This window comes from Rana temporaria, chromosome 1, assembly GCF_905171775.1.
Source record: "Rana temporaria chromosome 1, aRanTem1.1, whole genome shotgun sequence".
Taxonomy (NCBI): Eukaryota; Metazoa; Chordata; class Amphibia; order Anura; family Ranidae; genus Rana; species Rana temporaria.
In genome coordinates this window covers 529,560,085-529,578,280 of record NC_053489.1, presented here as the reverse complement: position 1 = coordinate 529,578,280, position 18,196 = coordinate 529,560,085, and the positions used below count along the sequence as shown (strand labels likewise).

The window sequence follows — 18,196 nt, the reverse complement described above, 5'->3', positions numbered from 1 at the left end:
AAATGTAATTTAAAATGATTGTGTGTGGGCTTCACATCATTTTACGGGTTCTGAAAAACGACAAAAAAAATTCGAACATGCTGCATTTTTTAACGACATTTTAAACAATGTCGTTTTTCGGGTTGTAAAAAATTATCGTGTGTGGGCTTAAACGACGTGAAAAACCCACGCATGCTCAGAAGCAAGTTATGAGACGGGAGCGCTCGTTCTGGTAAAACTACCGTTCGTAATGGAGTAAGCACATTCATCACGCTGTAACAGACAGAAAAGCGCGAATCGTCTTTTACTAACACAAAGTCAGCAAAAGCAGCCCAAAGGGTGGCGCCATCCGAATGGAACTTCCCCTTTATAGTGCCGTCGTACGTGTTGTACGTCACCGCGCTTTGCTCGAGCATTTTTTTTTAACGATCGTGTGTGGGCAACGTCGTTTTAATGATGAAGTTTGAAAAAACTTTGTTTTTTCTAGAGGCTGAAAAACTTATTTTTTTACAAGCCGAAAAATTATCGTGTGTACGCGGCATAAGATTTAGGGTTTCCCATCACTTTCTGTTTTAGCAGCAATGGTCACCAAGGCAAACAGAAGGGGCAAACAGGACACATACATTAATAAATACTTAACAGAGTTTCTACTCCTTCCTTACTCTTTATGAAACATACACTTAAATTATGCCTAGATATGTATATTTAAACATAATCTTTTAGTAAATGACAAAAAATATACAGTAATTGCTTATTAGTTTTATTCTAGTGTTTTGGGAATCATGCACAAGTACTGGCAATACATAACCTGAACTGGAACATGATCTTAATGACTAAGTTCTAATTAATCCAATTGCATAATAAGTGTACAAGGGCGGGCCTGCGTGTTTATATGATGTAGAGACACACCTGAGCTTTAATCTTTACACTTTGACACATGAGCTTGAAGTGATAAATCAATGGCTGTATTCCTGTGTTCTCTTTTTTTTGTGCTGATTCAGTTTATCCACTAAATTAGAACTTTTACAGGACCGCTCCCAGTATCTTTTGTCTCCTGTTCTCCTTATTTTCAGCAGGGCTTGTATTATCAATATACTCTCATTCTTGAGGAACTGCCTGTATTAGATGCTGGTCCTCCTCTGGAGTGGTTCCAGCAGTCAATAATCATTCCCCAGCTTGCTTCAGAAGCTAACAAAAAAAAATTGCTTCAGCTTTAGGGCTACTTTAAAAGATATTGTTCTGACTCCTCAACCATTTCCAATCATTTCTACTACAGGAATATCTGTATGCAGTAAATGTCTTTTTTATGTGCTTCAGCATTTTTTTAGATAGTTCTTGCTTTTTAAATCTTTACCAGCAGAACTCTTGAGTCTCTTATTTCACAAACAAAAGCCAGAAATATTGTACAGTTTAAGCAAAAAATGTAAGTAGCTTTATTAGTCCATAATTATATAAGGAAAGATGAGGCGGTTTTATCAACAATTAAAAATTGTCACAATCCGAGATGTGAGCCCTGCTCCTCTATACAACTTTCTCTGAAAGCTGTATCCAACTGGTAGCTATGCAAATAGAGGGGTGTTCTGCCAGGGACCTCCTTTCAAGGATTTAGGCACAGTTGCTGGTTTCACCCAGACAACTCAAGAGGTGTTTATAGATGCTAAGAAGGGTAAGTGCATGGTAACTAAGAACTAGAGCATAATAGAGGCAGCTGAAAGCAGAAGTGATGATGGAGGCTGTAGGTGCAGAGATAGCACAGCATAGGTTCAGACTGTAGATCAAGCAGAGAATACATGTGCAGTGATGGTGCACAGAAGTTCAGACTGTGGATACAGTGAGGGCTGTGGGTTCAGAGATGGTACAGTGGAGACTGGATGCATCAGTTGTGGCATGTGCAGCAAATGGTGGAACAGTGGGTGCTGTGAAGGCTGTGCATGCAGCAGAGATGCAGTATGGACTGTGGATGCAGCTGAGATGAATTAAAGGCTATGGATGCAGCAGAGACTGTGGATGCAGCAACATAGGTGCAACATAGGCTGAGACTGTAGGTGCTGTTGTGGCTGTGAGAGCAACTGAGGCTGTGGGAGCAGTGGAGATGTAGTAGAGGCTGGGAATGTAGCTGCAGTGCAATGAAGGTGCAGCAGAGACTGTGGATGTATCAGAGGAGCAGCAGTGGAACTTGGCTAAGGGCGCTGCAGGAGCTAGGGCTGTAATTCCTGGCAAATAGCTTTAGTAGCTCAGCAGAGCAATTAGGCTCTTGAGCATAGATAAAGTGTTCCTTTTGAGTTTAAATAGGAGAAGTGACATGCATAATGTGGGTCATCTGGAAAAAAAATGATAAACTGACAATAATGCACACCACCTAAGAATTTTACCGATCATATAGGCAGGATTTTTCTGAAACAAATGTTCCTGAGTGAATGATCAATATAATGCTTGCCTTTAGATACGTTTTTTTTTTAATGTGTAAAATGTAGTTCTAAATCCTCCTGTTTTTTTAATTCCTTAATGTACTTTTTGCATCTATTTATATGCCTATACATGCTTTTATACGCACTTACATTCATAGAAGCATAAAACTCATCTGAATGTGATGCATGTTTACGGACCTGTGTGCATGTCCACATTGAAAATAATACACCTATATCCAGATCTGTAAACAAACAATGCTTTGAAATTCATGTTTTTTATGTCTGTGTGCATGAGGCCTAAAAGTTGGTGAGCCCTTGGATCCATTGTGTTGCCTTCAGACTGGTGGGATGTGGACAATTTGCAATGGCTTACACCTTGCCAAGGTCGGACTGGAGGCTGTCCTTGGAGACAATGTACCAGAGGAATAGTACTTCTTGCTGCTTAACTGGCATCTCTGCCTTGTAATATTGTCAAGATACATCACCACATGCACATAGAGGGAGGGATTAAAGCCTTCATTAGCTAGGTGTTGGAAGACAGCAGGAGCATCATGAAATATTTATAATGCTCATTCCAGGTGTTTAAGGTGTTCTTCTATTTCCTCATGTACCTTTATATGGACCTGATTGTAGGCCCTGATAGTCTTTACAAGGTCTTAGGGTTCCATCTTTTTTCTCAACAAAGAAAAAGCCAGCTCCAGCAGGCAGTCGGGGAGATGGATTTCCAGATTAAGTATTTATTTTTGATTTTTGAAACATATTGAGGCATGGAATACATCTTGGGAACTGGGAGTGGCTGTACAGTGAGTAGATCAGGGCATTAGATTGATGGCAAGGTGGCAGGGTCACAGCAGCATGCTTAGAGAAGACATCAGATAAATCAGCATAGGCATCTGGAACCTGCATGAGGGTCTGAGCATAGGCTGGTGATATTACATTTTTAATTGGAGTAATGGGAATTTAACTAGGAATGGCAGAGCAGACTCCAAGCGAGACCTTCGAGAGTGGACCAGTTTATGATCAGTGACGGTCCAGCCAAAGATGGCACAGGATGATTGAGGAGTTAACCTGTGGCAAAACCAAGAAGGTAAGAGTTTCTTCTTGTAGCAATTCAGAAGACATCTCAAGGGGCAAAGTTTGTTGTTGTGTGGGCCTAATGGAATGTAAAGGAAAATCAATGGCCAACATGCAGGGAGGTGTGCTCATGGGTTCCAACACTAGCTTGGGGTTCCTCAATGAAATTGCTACGACCTCAGAATAAATGAAGACTGGAACTGGAACTGACCAATCTCTGGCACAGAGATGAATGGTAAGGCTGAGAGAATTTGCAGAAATGTACCCCCCTCAAAGCATCTTATATCTGGGGATTTCCCAGACATTGACGACATTGGTTAAGGAAATGCTCCTTCGCAATGGAGGCAGAGGCCTTGAGCCTGGCAACAATTTATTTCCTTGGTACATCTGAGCTTGGCCTGGTGGCATAGATTTAACAGATGAAGATTCAACTTTAGTATTCCACAATTTCAGAGAGAGAGAGAGAGAGAGAGAGAGAGAGAGAGAGAGAAATTATCAAGAAATAATATAATTTGAATATATTTTAATATTATTTCACAGAAAACAGGCAGAAATATTGTACAGTCAATGAATTGTATGAAATCAGCTTTAGTAAGCCACAATTTCATTGGGAAGTGAGGCAGGTTTTTACCTGGATATACAAATTATAGTCATAATACCAACAAATATTGTACATTTGCAGGAGTGTATCTAAGCAATTAGATGAAACCACAATGTAAAAAGGAGCAACAAGGCAGTTTGTATATAATTTCTGTGTCAAAAAACACAATTTATTGAACGCTGTTTATATATTGTACAAATGAAATAGGCAGGCAATTATAGTAGTAACAATACATATGTTATAGATTATACAGTTTTTCAGGTAGGCCTTGAAGGCAAAACTTACAATTTCCCTCATCAGCAGGCACCTCTCATGCTGCTAGCTCAATACAATCGCTGTGTATAATTCTGCATATCGAACTGTTTAGCATTGTATTACATACCAGCCATACCTATCTATTCCAAGTCTCCACACACTGACAAAGATGTTCTGGAACCCTGGCTTAGAAGGGCCTTAATATTGTCCCTTTCAAGCCACCTAACCACAGCTCAAAGGCCAGGAAGTGCATTACTTGTAATTGGTTGCTACAGCGGGAGGAACAGCTGCATTAGTTTACCATTTTCTAGAACCATGAATGTTTCAAAGTGGGTTAGCCCTCATATTCAGCATGAATCATAACCTTTTGAATCTAGTTTAAATCAGTGGTGTTTATTTTGTACCATTGTGACCTTAGTGATTCTGGTCTAGAAATGCCACACTTGTTTGTAGCAGTATGTGCCCAGGGATCCGTCCGAGCATTTGTTAGTGGACGCATACTGCACTAAATGTAAGTACTGCTTTGTGCACCCTCAAGCCCTGTCCATGTGCAGCAACTGTCAGCCTCTCTTAGGCCCAGTGTCTGTGCACCAGTCCAGGTGTGATTCAGGTCCAAGTTTTTGCCTGAATTTGCACCTAAATTGGATCCAAACACGCACAGGACCTTTTTGCCACCCACGCTGCAGCTGCCCCGGACCTGTGTGAACCAGACCTGTCATCCAATTTGCATATGTGTGAACCCGACCTTAGAGGTCTGCCAGCAGATCAGTGTGTCTGTACCTTCCACCTCCACCTAAACGTCAGATTCTCATACTCTGGGACTAAACACCCAATGTGCATGAGGCCTAAGTTGTGTTCATAAAATCTCTTCCAGAGTTGTCATAAAGGGTTTTTATTATTGTAGCATTTGTATCTGTATGATAGGCAGATTGAAAGGAAAACTGCTGACAGAGAGTTTTCTTTGCAAAGTAATGCAGCTGACAGATGCCAGCAAGGAATAAGGTGGAATGTCAGGAAATGGGGCCATAAATATGTCACTTCACAAAGCACAGGTCTGTGTAAAAGGTGTACGCATTTGCTACTTTACTTTTATTGGCTGAGGATGGATTCTTGCCAAGTAGGCGCTATAAGATAATCTTTTGTGGTGACTTGTTAAGTTGGGACAAAAAGGCCCAGCTAATGGCTGATGACAGTGTACTGGCAGGCTCTAAAGGAAAAGCTGTCTGTATACAGCTAGATAAAGGGTCAAGTTTTCCTTTTCTCCGAATCTCAATAGCTCAGTCATTTTTCAGGTAAGATGAATGTGTCTTCCCATCTATCATTACTTGTAAGCTGTCTGGGAAGTTGAAGCCCTGTGGGTTAGTTGTGCATTTGCTTGGATGCTGATGCTATTAGCTACCGAATAAGGCGCTTTGTTGACAAGACAGAGCTGCCCTTTTGTGAGCTTTGTTCCTGGGGTTTATTCATTTACATAATGGATTAGCCTGTATCAAATGCACTTAAACGGATTGCTACATTTTTAATGGGTTACTTTTAACAGACTTAAAGAAATGTAATCTCCAAACATACTAGGAAATGAACAACTTGTCGTATTAACAAAATATATAAGGCTCAAAGAAAAAGGTTTCTCTTCTTTTTTTCAAAAATCTGATCTAACTTTTCTGCTGAGTAAAGTTACTGAGCAGGTTTTGTGCTATACAGTTTGCAGGTCTGCAATAGGCCGTTTGCAGTATGGGGGTTGATTTACTAAAGCCAAATAGACTGTGCACTTGGCAAAGTACAGTTGCACTCTGCAAGAGCCGTTGCTCCAAAGCTTAGTAAATGAGCAGAATCTCTGCTGACTTCCATCATCCAATCACGTGCAAGCAAAATGGCAGTTTTTTTTGTTTTCCTTGCACTTGATTGGGTACTCTTTGCAAAGTGAAGCTTTACCTCATTGTCTAAGTTCTGGGCCAACTGCACTTGCAAAGTGCACAGTTTATTTGCCTTTAGTAAATCAACCCCTATTTGTCTTCATAAGTGACAAATTATTTACCTGTATTGTGACCAGCACACTTAAATACTCAGCAGTTTACCTATATAGTCGTTTGTAGCAAATCACTAGAAAACTAGCGTATTTACTTTAAGTTCGGAGGTTACAGACTGTACTTATTTTACAGTCATTAGTGCCCATTCACACCAGCGGCCACGTGTGATGCTCTGTATAAAGCACGCTCGCTGTTTTGCGCTATGAAGGGGCAATAGGATGATGTTACAATGCATTACATAGTTTACCTTTTTGTTAAACTTTAAAATTACATTTTGTTTAACTTTGAGCATTGCATTGCAATGAGGTGTTGTATGTCATAACACAATTCCCTGCGTAAAAGTGTTTTGTCCTGCCTTTTCCAGTGCACACCAATGCAGCATGTTGGTGTGAACTGAAACAATAGGACATAGGGCCAGTTCCCACTAGTGCGATGCCAGACACGTGATCTGCACAGCAATTATTTTTGATCCGCACCAGAATCGGGTCGCATGGGTGTTCACACCCATGTGATCTGAGTCTGCAAATCGCGCTGTGTTTTGCAAACTGATTGCGGGCTGTCATTTGGATGCATTAACAGTAAAAAGGCAAGTTCAGAGCACATAGCCCACATAAAAGATGAGGATGGGAGGAAGGTTTCGGATGACACAGAGAAGGCAACTGTACTAAATGCCTTCTTCTCCTCAGTTTTACGCAGAAAAAGATATACCGACCTCGACAGTACTTTTAGTGACACATCACCGGATATACCCTTGTGGTTTAAGAGGCCAGAGTGAAGGAAAGACTTAATAAACTTAATACAAATAAATCAGTAGGACCAGATGTGAAATATTAAGGCGCTAATATTAACTTAATGTATGGTACAAGGTACAAATAGTGCAAATTGCAAATTCACAATAATTCAATCCCGACACAAATAACACAATATTAAGTGAAATTTTAAGAGTCCTGATATTGACTGCAATAATCCACAATGCCTCCCCTCTGATCAGAGACGCTCCCAACGCTCCAGGCTGTAAGGGTCAGGTGTGCAGGCACCAGCAATACTCAGGGACAATCATGTGCAAAAAAAGGAAGGAAAAAGAAAAACCTCATTGCGCAATATATTGAGTAAGATGGAATATGGACAGAGATTACATCTGTAGTGTGTGCACTCACGAAACACCACTAGGACTCAGACAAGTAGTTCGCCACTCAGTTTCAAGGTCTCCTCACTCGGATCCGACTGACTTGGCATCCCATGGTCTAGGCTCCTCCTCTACGTGTTGCATCACTCGTCACGTGACTTACTCATGGGTTACAGGGGCATGTCCAAAGGGTGGTGATAAATAACGTGTACTCAAACTGGTCTGGAGTGGTAAGTGGGGTGCCCCAGGGTTCTGTACTGGGGCCAATTCTATTAAATGTATTCATAAATGATTTAGAGGATAGGATAAATAGCTCAATCTCAGTTTTTGCAGACAACACAGAAATTAAACAGGGCAGTAACTTCACATCACAATATAGAAATTTTACAGAAAGACCTGAACAAAATAATGCAGTGGGCAAATACATGACAAATGAGGTTTAATGTGGAAAAGTGTAAGGTAATGCACTTGGGGCAAAAACATAAATGCAAACTACTCACTAAGTGGAGAACTGCTGGGGGAATCAAGGATGGAGAAAAATCTGGGGATCCTAGTGGAAGACCCTGCAATAGCATGCAACATCAAGCTGCAGCTACAAAAGCCATGCATAAAAAAAGGGATATACTCCAGAGATAAAACGATAATCCTACCACAAAACTCTGGTTAGGCCACATCTGGAGTATTCTGTCCATTTCTGGTCACCAGTCCTCAGGAAGGATGTGCTGGAACTGGAGAGAGTCCAAAGAAGAGCAACAAAACGAATAAAGGGACTGGAGGACCTCAATTATGAGGAATAAATGCAAACACTAAATGTATTCTCGTTGGAGAAGAGACGCTTGAGAGGAGATATGATAGCAATTTACAAATACCTTATTGGGAATCCTAGCATAGGAAACAAACTTTTCAGTCTCAAGGAGTGTAAGAGGACACTGGGTCACACAATGAAATTGAAGGAGAAGCGGTTTAACTTTAAACTTCACAGGGGGTTCTTCACTGTCAGGCCTCGTACACACAACCGAGTTTCTTGGCAAAAACCAGCAAGAAATTGCTGGGATTTTTTTTTTGCCGAGGAAACCAGTCGTGTGTACATTTTTCGACGAGGAAACTGTCGAGGATCCCGTCGAGCCAAAAAGAGAGCATGTCTTCTTTTTCCTCAACGGGAATGGAGAAACTTGCCTTGTCGAGTTCCTCGACAGCCTAACAAGGAACTCAACGAGGAAAACGATGTGTTTCGCCCATCGAGTTCCTCGGTCGTGTGTACGAGGCTTCAGGGCTATAAGGATGTGGAGCTCTCTCCCACAATTGGTGGTGGCTGCGGGGAGTATTGATATTTTTGAAGAGACTCTTTGACGTGCATCTTAGAGAACACAACACACAGGGATATGGGAAATAATTATAGACACTATGAAGATATTTGCCAGCACACCATGAATCGACATAAAGTAGCGTCCAAACGGATAGTTTATTGCCTGATCACAACACAAGGAAAGTGCAACGTTTCGGAGTCACACAGGACCCCTTCGTCAGGCATGTCACATGAATGAGCTATGAATAAGCACTGAAGTACAGTGCGAAACGCATCAGCTTTTGTCCTAATTTTGTAATTAGCTGTCCCAGCTTCTTCTCTTCTACCATGTCACATGCTACTTTATGTCGATCCATGGTGTGCTGGCAAATATCTTCGTTGTGACGTAAACCAATATCCAGCTGATTGTTGCTTCAGCACCCACATTTCGAGAGCTTATCCAGGAATGTGTGCGCTGGGAATATGAAGTAGTTTTAATTATAGACACTGACACACATACACCTACACAGGTTGAACTGGATGGACTATTGTCTTTATTCAACCTTACCTACTATGAAACTATAAAACTATGAAACTTAACATACGCTCCGCAATCAGTTTGCATGAACAGGTTTGCAATTTAGATGCAGTCTGGATTTGCTGTAAATTCACACCGCATCTAGTGTGAACCGGCCCAGAAGGGAAATTGCCTTGTCTATGTGCTGGGGCTGCATTGGACAACACTACCAGACACAGCCCAACACATTTGGCATCAATGTGCCCTTAAATGTGGCAGTTTTGATTCTGATGTGTCCAGGCCTAGAATTGTGTCATCAGATACTCACTGTACAGAGATTTTGGGTGTAGTGCCAGTAAAGCCCCGTACACACGATCGGAATTTCCAATGGAAAAAGTCAGACTGACTTTTTCCTTCGGAAATTCCGACCGTGTGTATGCCCCATCTGACTTTTTTTACGAGGAATTCCGACTGAGTTTAGATAGAGAAAATGTTCTCTTTTACTCCGATGGAATTCCGTCGGAATTCTGATGTGAGTTTGGCCGGGCAAAAGCCTGATCGTGTGTTTGAAGGTACTTCAAAATGATGGGCATGCTATTTGGTATATATAGACAAGCCAAGCATTGGGGGGTTTGTCTACCTCTGCCTCCCTTTGCCTTGTTATTGGCCCCTTAATATATATTTGGTGGCCTCAGGGACCAATAGTGAGGTGCAGAGTGTGGGATAAAAGTACCAAGAGCCAGATTCACAGTGAGAGTACGCCGGCGTACTTTCAAATTTGCCGCGTCGTATCTTTAGTTTGAATCCTCAAACCAAGATACGACGGCTTCTGGCTTCGATCCGACAGGCTTCTGGCTTCGGATCGTAGGTGCAATACTTCGGTGCCCGCTGGGTGGAGTTCACACCGTTTTCCGCGTTGGGTATGCAAATTAGCTTTTTCCGGCGATCCACGAAGGTACGCGCGGCCGTCGCATTCTCTTACGTCGTCCCTAGTCGGCTTTTCCCGGCTTATAGTTAAAGCTGCTATTTTGCGGTGTATAGATAGACTTGCCATGTTAAGTATGACCGTCGTTCCCGGGTCAAAATTTCACTTTTTTTTTTTGCGTAAGTCGTCCGTGAATAGGAAAGGACGTAGCTCACGTCTAAGTTCAAAAAATGGCGTTGTTGCGACGTCATTTCGCGCAAAGCACAGCGGAAATTTTCGAAATGGAGCATGCGCAGTTCATTCGGCGCGGGAACTCGCTTCATTTAAATGAATCACGCCCCCTACGCGCCGATTTGAATTCCGCCGCCAAAAATACACTACGCCGCCATAACTTACGGCGCAAAATCTTTGAGGATTTCAAAATACGCCAGGTAAGGTACGGCGGCGTAGCGTATCTAGGATACGCGGCGCAAGTGCAATTCTCTTGGAATCTGGCCCCAAGTTCCTTGCTAAAGCTGGTAATTTCATTACTAACCAATTGAGTTTTCGATATAAGACTAGCATGCAAAAAATAAATAAAAAATGGACGATCATTCATCCTCTATTATTATTCTGTGTACAGTGCATCTGGTAAATTTTAGTCTCCTGGGAAAACTTTCACATCCAGATGGGGAATTAGTATTTTTATTAAAAGTACATGTTTACTGCAAAGAAATTCTGTCCTCTGTAAAAGAATGCTTGCACTAGCATTCATTTACTGATCAGATAAGCCACATTTTAGGCAAGTTTATCAGAAGGTAATAGTACATTTAGCCTGAGTGATGTCATGTTGAAAAAAACTCTTGTAGCACTCAGGCACAGAACAGTATTGATTTTCCACTGCCGATTACTCAGCAATAACAGTATGAATAGATGTCTGCATTTTGTGATTCTGTGATTTTACATCATCCTCTTAAAATTTTATAGTAGTGTTTTAAACCTATGTAGCAATGCGTCAACCAGCAATCATAGAAAACTATGCCTGTCCTTCACTAATAATTACTAAGAAGCATATTTTAAAGCAGTGGATGTGACGGTCGCCAAATAATCACTGCAGGTCTTCTTGGTGCACGTGTTTCTAAACCACCTGTAAGTGTTCGGTCAATGTCACATTTAGCAGCTGGTCACACCGGTGCGACTTGTTATGCGCTTTGACAGGTCAAAGCGTGTGACAAGTTGCACCCTATTGTTGGCAATGGAACTGTTCAAATTGGTGCGACTGCGACTTTGCGGCGCCCCATTGATTTGAAAAAGTAACTTCTGCACTATTTTTGGTGATTTCAAGTGCGACTTGCATTGACGTTAGTGCACAGATGTCAGCTAAGTCGCGCCTGAAGTCGCACTAATATGCGGCTTTGGGATTGTTCGATTTCAAGTGAAGTCGCATGATTTTAAACACACCTTCAGTGTGAACCTAGACCTACTGCTTTATAAATATGCTCCTCTTTCTTTTGAGATCAGAAGCTAGTCAAGAGGAATTCATAGGTTTCTGGCTATTATAATATATTTGTTTTAAATAGGTTTATTGAGAATAAAAAACATACACAGTACACAATAGTGCATCTCCAGAACAACTCATATTCAGATTCAATTACAACATAGTATTCCGATTGCAAGCATTGACACTGCACACACAATACATGAGCCAAGCTTCTGGCTATAAATATTTAGAAACAAATCTTTACTAGTAAAGATGAAAATGCGTTACTAAAATGTTAGGATAGTGTCTCCAAAGTAAATTGAACAGCTTGAGCTGTACTGGAGGAACTACCGGTAATTGTCAGAGTATTGCAATATATTCACCCCCCTTCCTGACCAGAGCACTTTTTGTGATTGGGCACTGCGCCGCTTTAACTGACAATTACGCGGTCGTGCGACATTGTACCCAAACAAAATGTATGTCCTTTTTTTCCCCACAAATAGAGCTTTCTTTTGGTGGTATTTGATCACTGCAGTTTTTATTTTTTGCACTATTAACAAAAAAAGAGCGAAAATTTTGAAAAAAAAAGCAATATTTTTTAATTTTTGCTATAATAAATAACCCACATTTTTTTTTTAACTATTTTTTTTTCTCAGTTTAGGCGGATATGTATTCTTCTACATATTTTTGATAAAAAAAGCGCAAAAAAAGCGCAATGAGCCTAATTGATTGATTATTATATTGATTGATTGGTTATAGCGTGTACGAAATAAGGGGTCGTTTTATGGCATTTTTAAAAAAAATGTTTTACTAGTATTGGCAGCGATCTGCGATTTTTATCGGGACTGCGACAAAATGGCGGATACATCGGACACTTTTGACAATTTTTTGGGACCATTGACAATTTTACAGTGATCAGTGCTATAAAAATGCACCGATTACTGTAAAAATGTCACTGGCAGTGAAGGGGTTAACACTAGGAGGCGATCAAGGGGTTAACTGTGTTCCCTCTCTGTGTTCTAACTGAAGGGGGGATGGGACTTACTAGGGGAAATGATAGATCACTGTTTATACTTTGTATGAACACACGATCAGTAATTTCTCCCCTGAAAGAACCGGGATCTGTGTGTTTACACACACAGATGCCGGTTCTCGCTCTGTCATGAGCGATCGCGTGTGCCCGGCAGCCATCGCTCCCGCCAGGCACTCGCATCGGCTCCAGCGGGTGAGCGTGCGTGCCCTAGTGGCCACAATGGGAAGCGACGTAAGGTAACGTCGATTTGCCCAGCCGAGGCAACCTGCCGCAGTAAAACTGCGGCGGCTGGTCGGCAAGTGGTCAATTGAACAAGCTGAAGTTAGAAGCTGATTGACTACCATGCACAGCTGCACCAGATTTTGCACTCTCCGGTTTTAGTAAATCTACCCCTGTGTGATTCAATCAATATAAATACCAATAAAGCAAGCAACGCCTGTTTTGCCAGATTTTCAGGATGGGTGTTATCTTACAATAGGAGCTGTACACAATTTATGTAGTAGATATGGAGTTGCTGGACAAAAGTTCACCAAAAAAAAAAAATTCTACCTTCAACAGTCTACAAATAATTGTATTTTGCTTGTGACCGAATATTTTTAGACATGCATTCACAACTGTAGAAATAATTCATTAGTCACATTCATGAAATTGTTTAATTTATTTAGTAAATACATCCATGAAAACATAAATGTATAAAAAGGAGCTGAAAATGGAATAAAAATGACTTACAATAAATGAGTACATTAATACTGGTTGTTATCTACATGCTATTCCCCAATTCTAAAATTAACCGGATGCACAAAATAATTCCCAACATTATTTGTAATCCAAGTTAATGGACAATTTTTATGTCCCCCCCCTCACTATGATAACACACACATAGGGGAAGCATCAGGTATATTGCCACGAATATGCAGAAAAAACTACTCTTCTCAACCCAAAACTAATTTTTGAAGGAAAACACATCAATATCATCCTACAGTTAATATATAGCATTTTTTTTTAAAGACTGTGGATTCATTTTCAGAAATACCTTGTAAACTGAATAGTACTAAATAACTGCTCTAAGTGCTCTATCTTGTATATAAAGGTTCTATTACAATGGAATGAAGAGGGACTCCCAGAGGACTCCCACATCACTTTCAGCCAATGCTTGCTGACTTTAATCTTTGATGATTCTCTCCCACGTGTTTAACAAAAAACACACATTAGCATGAGGCAAATCACTGCAGTTAAGCCTTGTCTTGGAATCCTCAAGGTGATCATCATGAGGTCTCTACTGGTAGGACTGATGGTCCTATTTTTTGAGAAATTCTTTATCTTTGCCAACTTTAAGAAGTTTAGCCTGACTAAGAAGAAGAGTAAAGGAAGATGTTCTTCTGCTTGTGAACTGAAGAGAGGAGACGTATTAGAAGTTCCCAGGACGCTGTTTGTACACTTTGGGATTTATTTGGGGAATAACAAAGTTGCCCATCTGATGCCAGATATCCTTCCTGCCCTTTCAGGCGACAAGTGTCTGATTGACAAAGTGGTGACTAACAAAAGGCTGATCCTGGGGGTCCTGGCTAAGGTGGCCAGCATCAGGGTGGACACTGTGCAGGACTTTGCCTATGGTGGAACCATAATAGTTAATCACATGGACAGCAGCTTCAAGACAAAACCCCTCTGTAACGAGGAAGTGGCCCAAAGGGCTGAAAAGTTACTGGGGGCCACGCCATACAGCCTGCTGTGGGATAACTGCGAGCACTTTGTGACCTATTGCAGATATGGCTTTCCTGTGAGCTTTCAGACCGATAAGGTAAACTGTGCCTTATAGTTATTATAACTCTGTTCTTGTGCCTGGTGTACTTTCTCGTTCTGTTGAACCCAGTTATATAGCAATACTAAATCCTAGAAATAGTTATAAGATAGTAAAAGATATCGTACTAAGGAATTCCATTTTGTTACAATATGTTTTCTAAATTTAATTGGTAAGTACAGGTTTACCTGTAGTTTTTTCAACCTCTGACTGCACACCTATAAAAGCAAAAGGTACAAATAGGCAAGACATTTAACCGAATAAATGGTAAGATAACAGTTTATCAGAAATCCAATATCATTCTCAGCCAGCCTGCACTAAAATGTATTTGTCCTAACTGTGTCTGGTTTCTGGAAGGGTTTTTTTTGTCTGTGGCTGAGTAATATAAATGTAACACACTGCAATTACTCCCCTTTATTTACACATAAAATGTGTGGAGGTGCAGACTACAAAGTGACCTATTGTAAATGGGTAAGGTATTACAGCTTCCTCTGGAACAATTCAGGTTTATTGCTAATAACCTTTAACCCTCCTATTAATTAAACAGTTCCTGTAGTAACAGGAGACATGAAGTTGTGTCTGGACTGTCTTTTAAAAGTCTATGAAAGTGTTACTTCCTTGATCCATGCAATAAATTTTTACATATGCATACCTCCACTCCTTTTTATTGCATCTATGTTTTCAGTCGTAATACTGGCGGATGAAAGTAAGAACCTCTCAGCTGTTCAAAAGTTAAGGAAATGAATAATTAGACGGTGTGTGAAAATAGATAATTACACGTATCTGAAGATTTTTTTTATATATAAGTACTGTATATCTAAAGCTAGCTGTTAAAGTTTTGCTTCAATTTAATCTTGTAAATATTTTAATCTTGTTACTCAGCACGGGTAATAAATGGAGTGGTAATCTGATTCCTATGAAGTGAAGGGGGTTATGTTTTTTAAATTGGATGACTCCACATGAACAGCACAGATTCAATAAAATCTATTTAATTTAAATTTAGGAAACATGATTAATTTTGTTTTACACACAGTAAAATGCACAAGGTTGCCATTAAGTATTGTAATTTAATATAAAACTATTTTGATAATTGAAGATTAGATCTCTGGTTCCCAAGTAATATTTTTCCTTATCTTGACAACGTGGAATTAATTGCAGGGGCAACTTCTACATCTCTCTTTTACCTCTTCTCTTTTCTTGTTCTTCCTCTTTTGCACTGCCATTATTTGTATTTATTTATTTATTTTTAGCTCTCTCTTTTCTTGTTTTATATTAAAAGTTAGGACTGGAGTTAAATCATGTCAGTGCCTTGCCGTCTTGCATGTTTAACTGACTGTGGATGGGATTCCTGTCCTTCATTGCCCAATGTATCTATACCTTTAAAGTACCTGTAGATGTTCTTTTACATGTCCCTGTATTTTGTCTGTGTTGACATGGCTGCCTCATTTTCCATCAATTAGTTTTTATTGAATTTATCATAAACACGGAAAGACAATGTATACATACATTGTGCAACGTTTACAGAAATTCGTTGTCATTGCTGCTTCTTTTTTAATTAAAACAATTGTCTGTATGAAAAGCCTTTAAATTAAAATGTAATTTAAATAATTTAAATAAAGAAAAGTATTATTATTACTGAGTCTTAGGTTTCATTTCTATTGGACAGTTGTAGTCCATAATTCTTATACTCAATAATATTGGAACTAAACATAATTTTTTTTATTACACATAGGGGTTGATTCTAAAACTGGAGTGTGCAAAATATAGTGCAGCTGTGCATTGTAGCCAATCAGCTTCTAATTTCATCTTGTTCAATTAAAGTGGATGTAAACCCAATTTTTTTTTTTTTTTTTCTGATGTCACAATGTAGAGTATAAGATTTCCTATCATCTGTGCCCAGTCTTGCCACACAGAGTTAATCCAGCGCTGAGCAATCCTCTTTTAATATTCAGTGAAAATTAACAGAATTCCAGATAAAAACTTGCCAAATTATAAAGTCAGTTTCTCTGTTCTTGCTTTGTGTTACAGGTTATTTACATATCCTGGTAATATACAATGAACTTTGGATCACCTCATATTATGATAAACATAACATAACATATGATAAACATGTCCAAGCTCTAGATATGTAAATAACCTGTAACACAAAGCAAGAACAGAGAAACGGACTTTATAATTTGGCAAGTTTTTATCTGGAATTCTTGGGTTTTTGGGTTTACATCCACTTTAAGCTTTAAAAAAAAAAAATAGAAGCCAATTGGTTTCTTTGCAGAGCTGCACCAGATTCTGCACTTTCCAGTTTTAGTAAATCACCCCCAATTTTTTATGTTTCCACTGTTGCTTGTGTTGGTGAAATTTTGGTCAATAAAATTGTGGCACAAATAATGCTAATCTGCTTACTAACAAAATGTGGCAACCACTTGGAAAACTGACAATAAAATTCCATATAAAGTCTTCTTAAATTTCAGACAGCTAAAGTGTGTTGCTAAGAGTATGTTAGGTAATGATTCATGCCAGATTTAATTATTAATAATTACCGATATTTCTTAGGTTCACTGAGGTGATAAACAGAAGCTACTGCTCTGGTATTTTGCTAAAAAGAAAAAAATGCTTTTTAATGATTACAAAATACATGTACATGAATCCAACTTAGGTGCGAATAGACAATATCCAATTATGATTAGATGTGAAGACAACTGTATAACTATATCTATGGACATTCTGTAACCTGGCCAATTAATCTCAGAAGCAGTATTGATTATTCAGGTTGGATATTCACTGCCAATTGCTATTGTTTCCTAAGCTTGTACTAGCTCCAAGGTTTTGTAAAAATACACAATTGGTCCATATAACTGTGTATATTTATGAATCATTCTTGATAATAATTAGTCAGTCTATTTTCCCAACCATCACTTTATCCTCTATGGGCACGTTCATATTTAATTTGATATGGTTTTCTCTTTACATATACAAACATGACTTTTCTGCTGGCTGATTCATATGTTTCACTTTATTTTTCAGTTCTGTGAAATTGTGAAGAAGATTATTCGAGACCAAAGAAGTGTACTGATTTCTGCTGCTTTAGGGTTGGCATTAACGTTGTCTATGGGTATAGGATCTTCCACTACCCTTCCATGTTTTCTTTTTACGTTTACACTCTGGATGGCAAGCTGAATATGGAAAATGGTGACAAAGCAATGACCTGGAGGGATGAAGCTACTGACAATAGAAATAACACAGCATGACACCTATCGGACAACCTGCTTGAAAGCATTGGTGTTGTACTTGCTAGAGTCGCCAGTAGTGGGAACATTCAATAACACTGGATATAATGTATCTAAATAAGTCATGTAAATCATAAAGACTTACTAAAAGAAGAGTTGTTAATCTTAGTGTTTTGATTGTTTAGTAGTGGGGTGTGCAATTACTGTACTGAAATAATGTTTTGTTCAATAGCAATTAACTTCGGCAAATGCATTTTAATTGGACATCTGTTGGACTTCTTGCATTTCTACATTGTGTTACTGCATTTCAGTGTCTATTTATTAAAGTGAGTAAGCAATGTGCTTCACAAGCTTCAGTACAAAGTGGCATTTCTCTTCAACCAACTAGACCATTTAGGTGGATGCATCTTCACGTAACTTGGAGAAAACAGTATTCCCTTTAGCAAATCATTAATAGAACTCTTTTTTTCTAGGGCTCTCAGTAC

The 18,196-nt window shown here is 39.5% G+C and overlaps 1 protein-coding gene across 2 annotated transcripts in view; it reads left to right on the top strand.

Moving 5' to 3' along the window:
• LOC120920168 (lecithin retinol acyltransferase-like) overlaps positions 1-17,874 on the top strand; it is a 35,409-nt gene extending 17,535 nt beyond the window's left edge. The window contains exons 1-2 of one of the 2 annotated variants that reach the window (XM_040332096.1): positions 13,024-14,487; positions 17,509-17,874. In XM_040332096.1, coding sequence (XP_040188030.1) covers positions 13,903-14,487; positions 17,509-17,661 — 738 coding nt within the window. In that variant the 5' untranslated portion in view covers positions 13,024-13,902 and the 3' untranslated portion in view covers positions 17,662-17,874. Of the gene's footprint in view, positions 1-13,023; positions 14,488-17,508 lie in introns of those variants that run through there. The other variant, XM_040332105.1, reaches the window with a different exon arrangement.
• Positions 17,875-18,196: the final 322 nt, after the last annotated feature.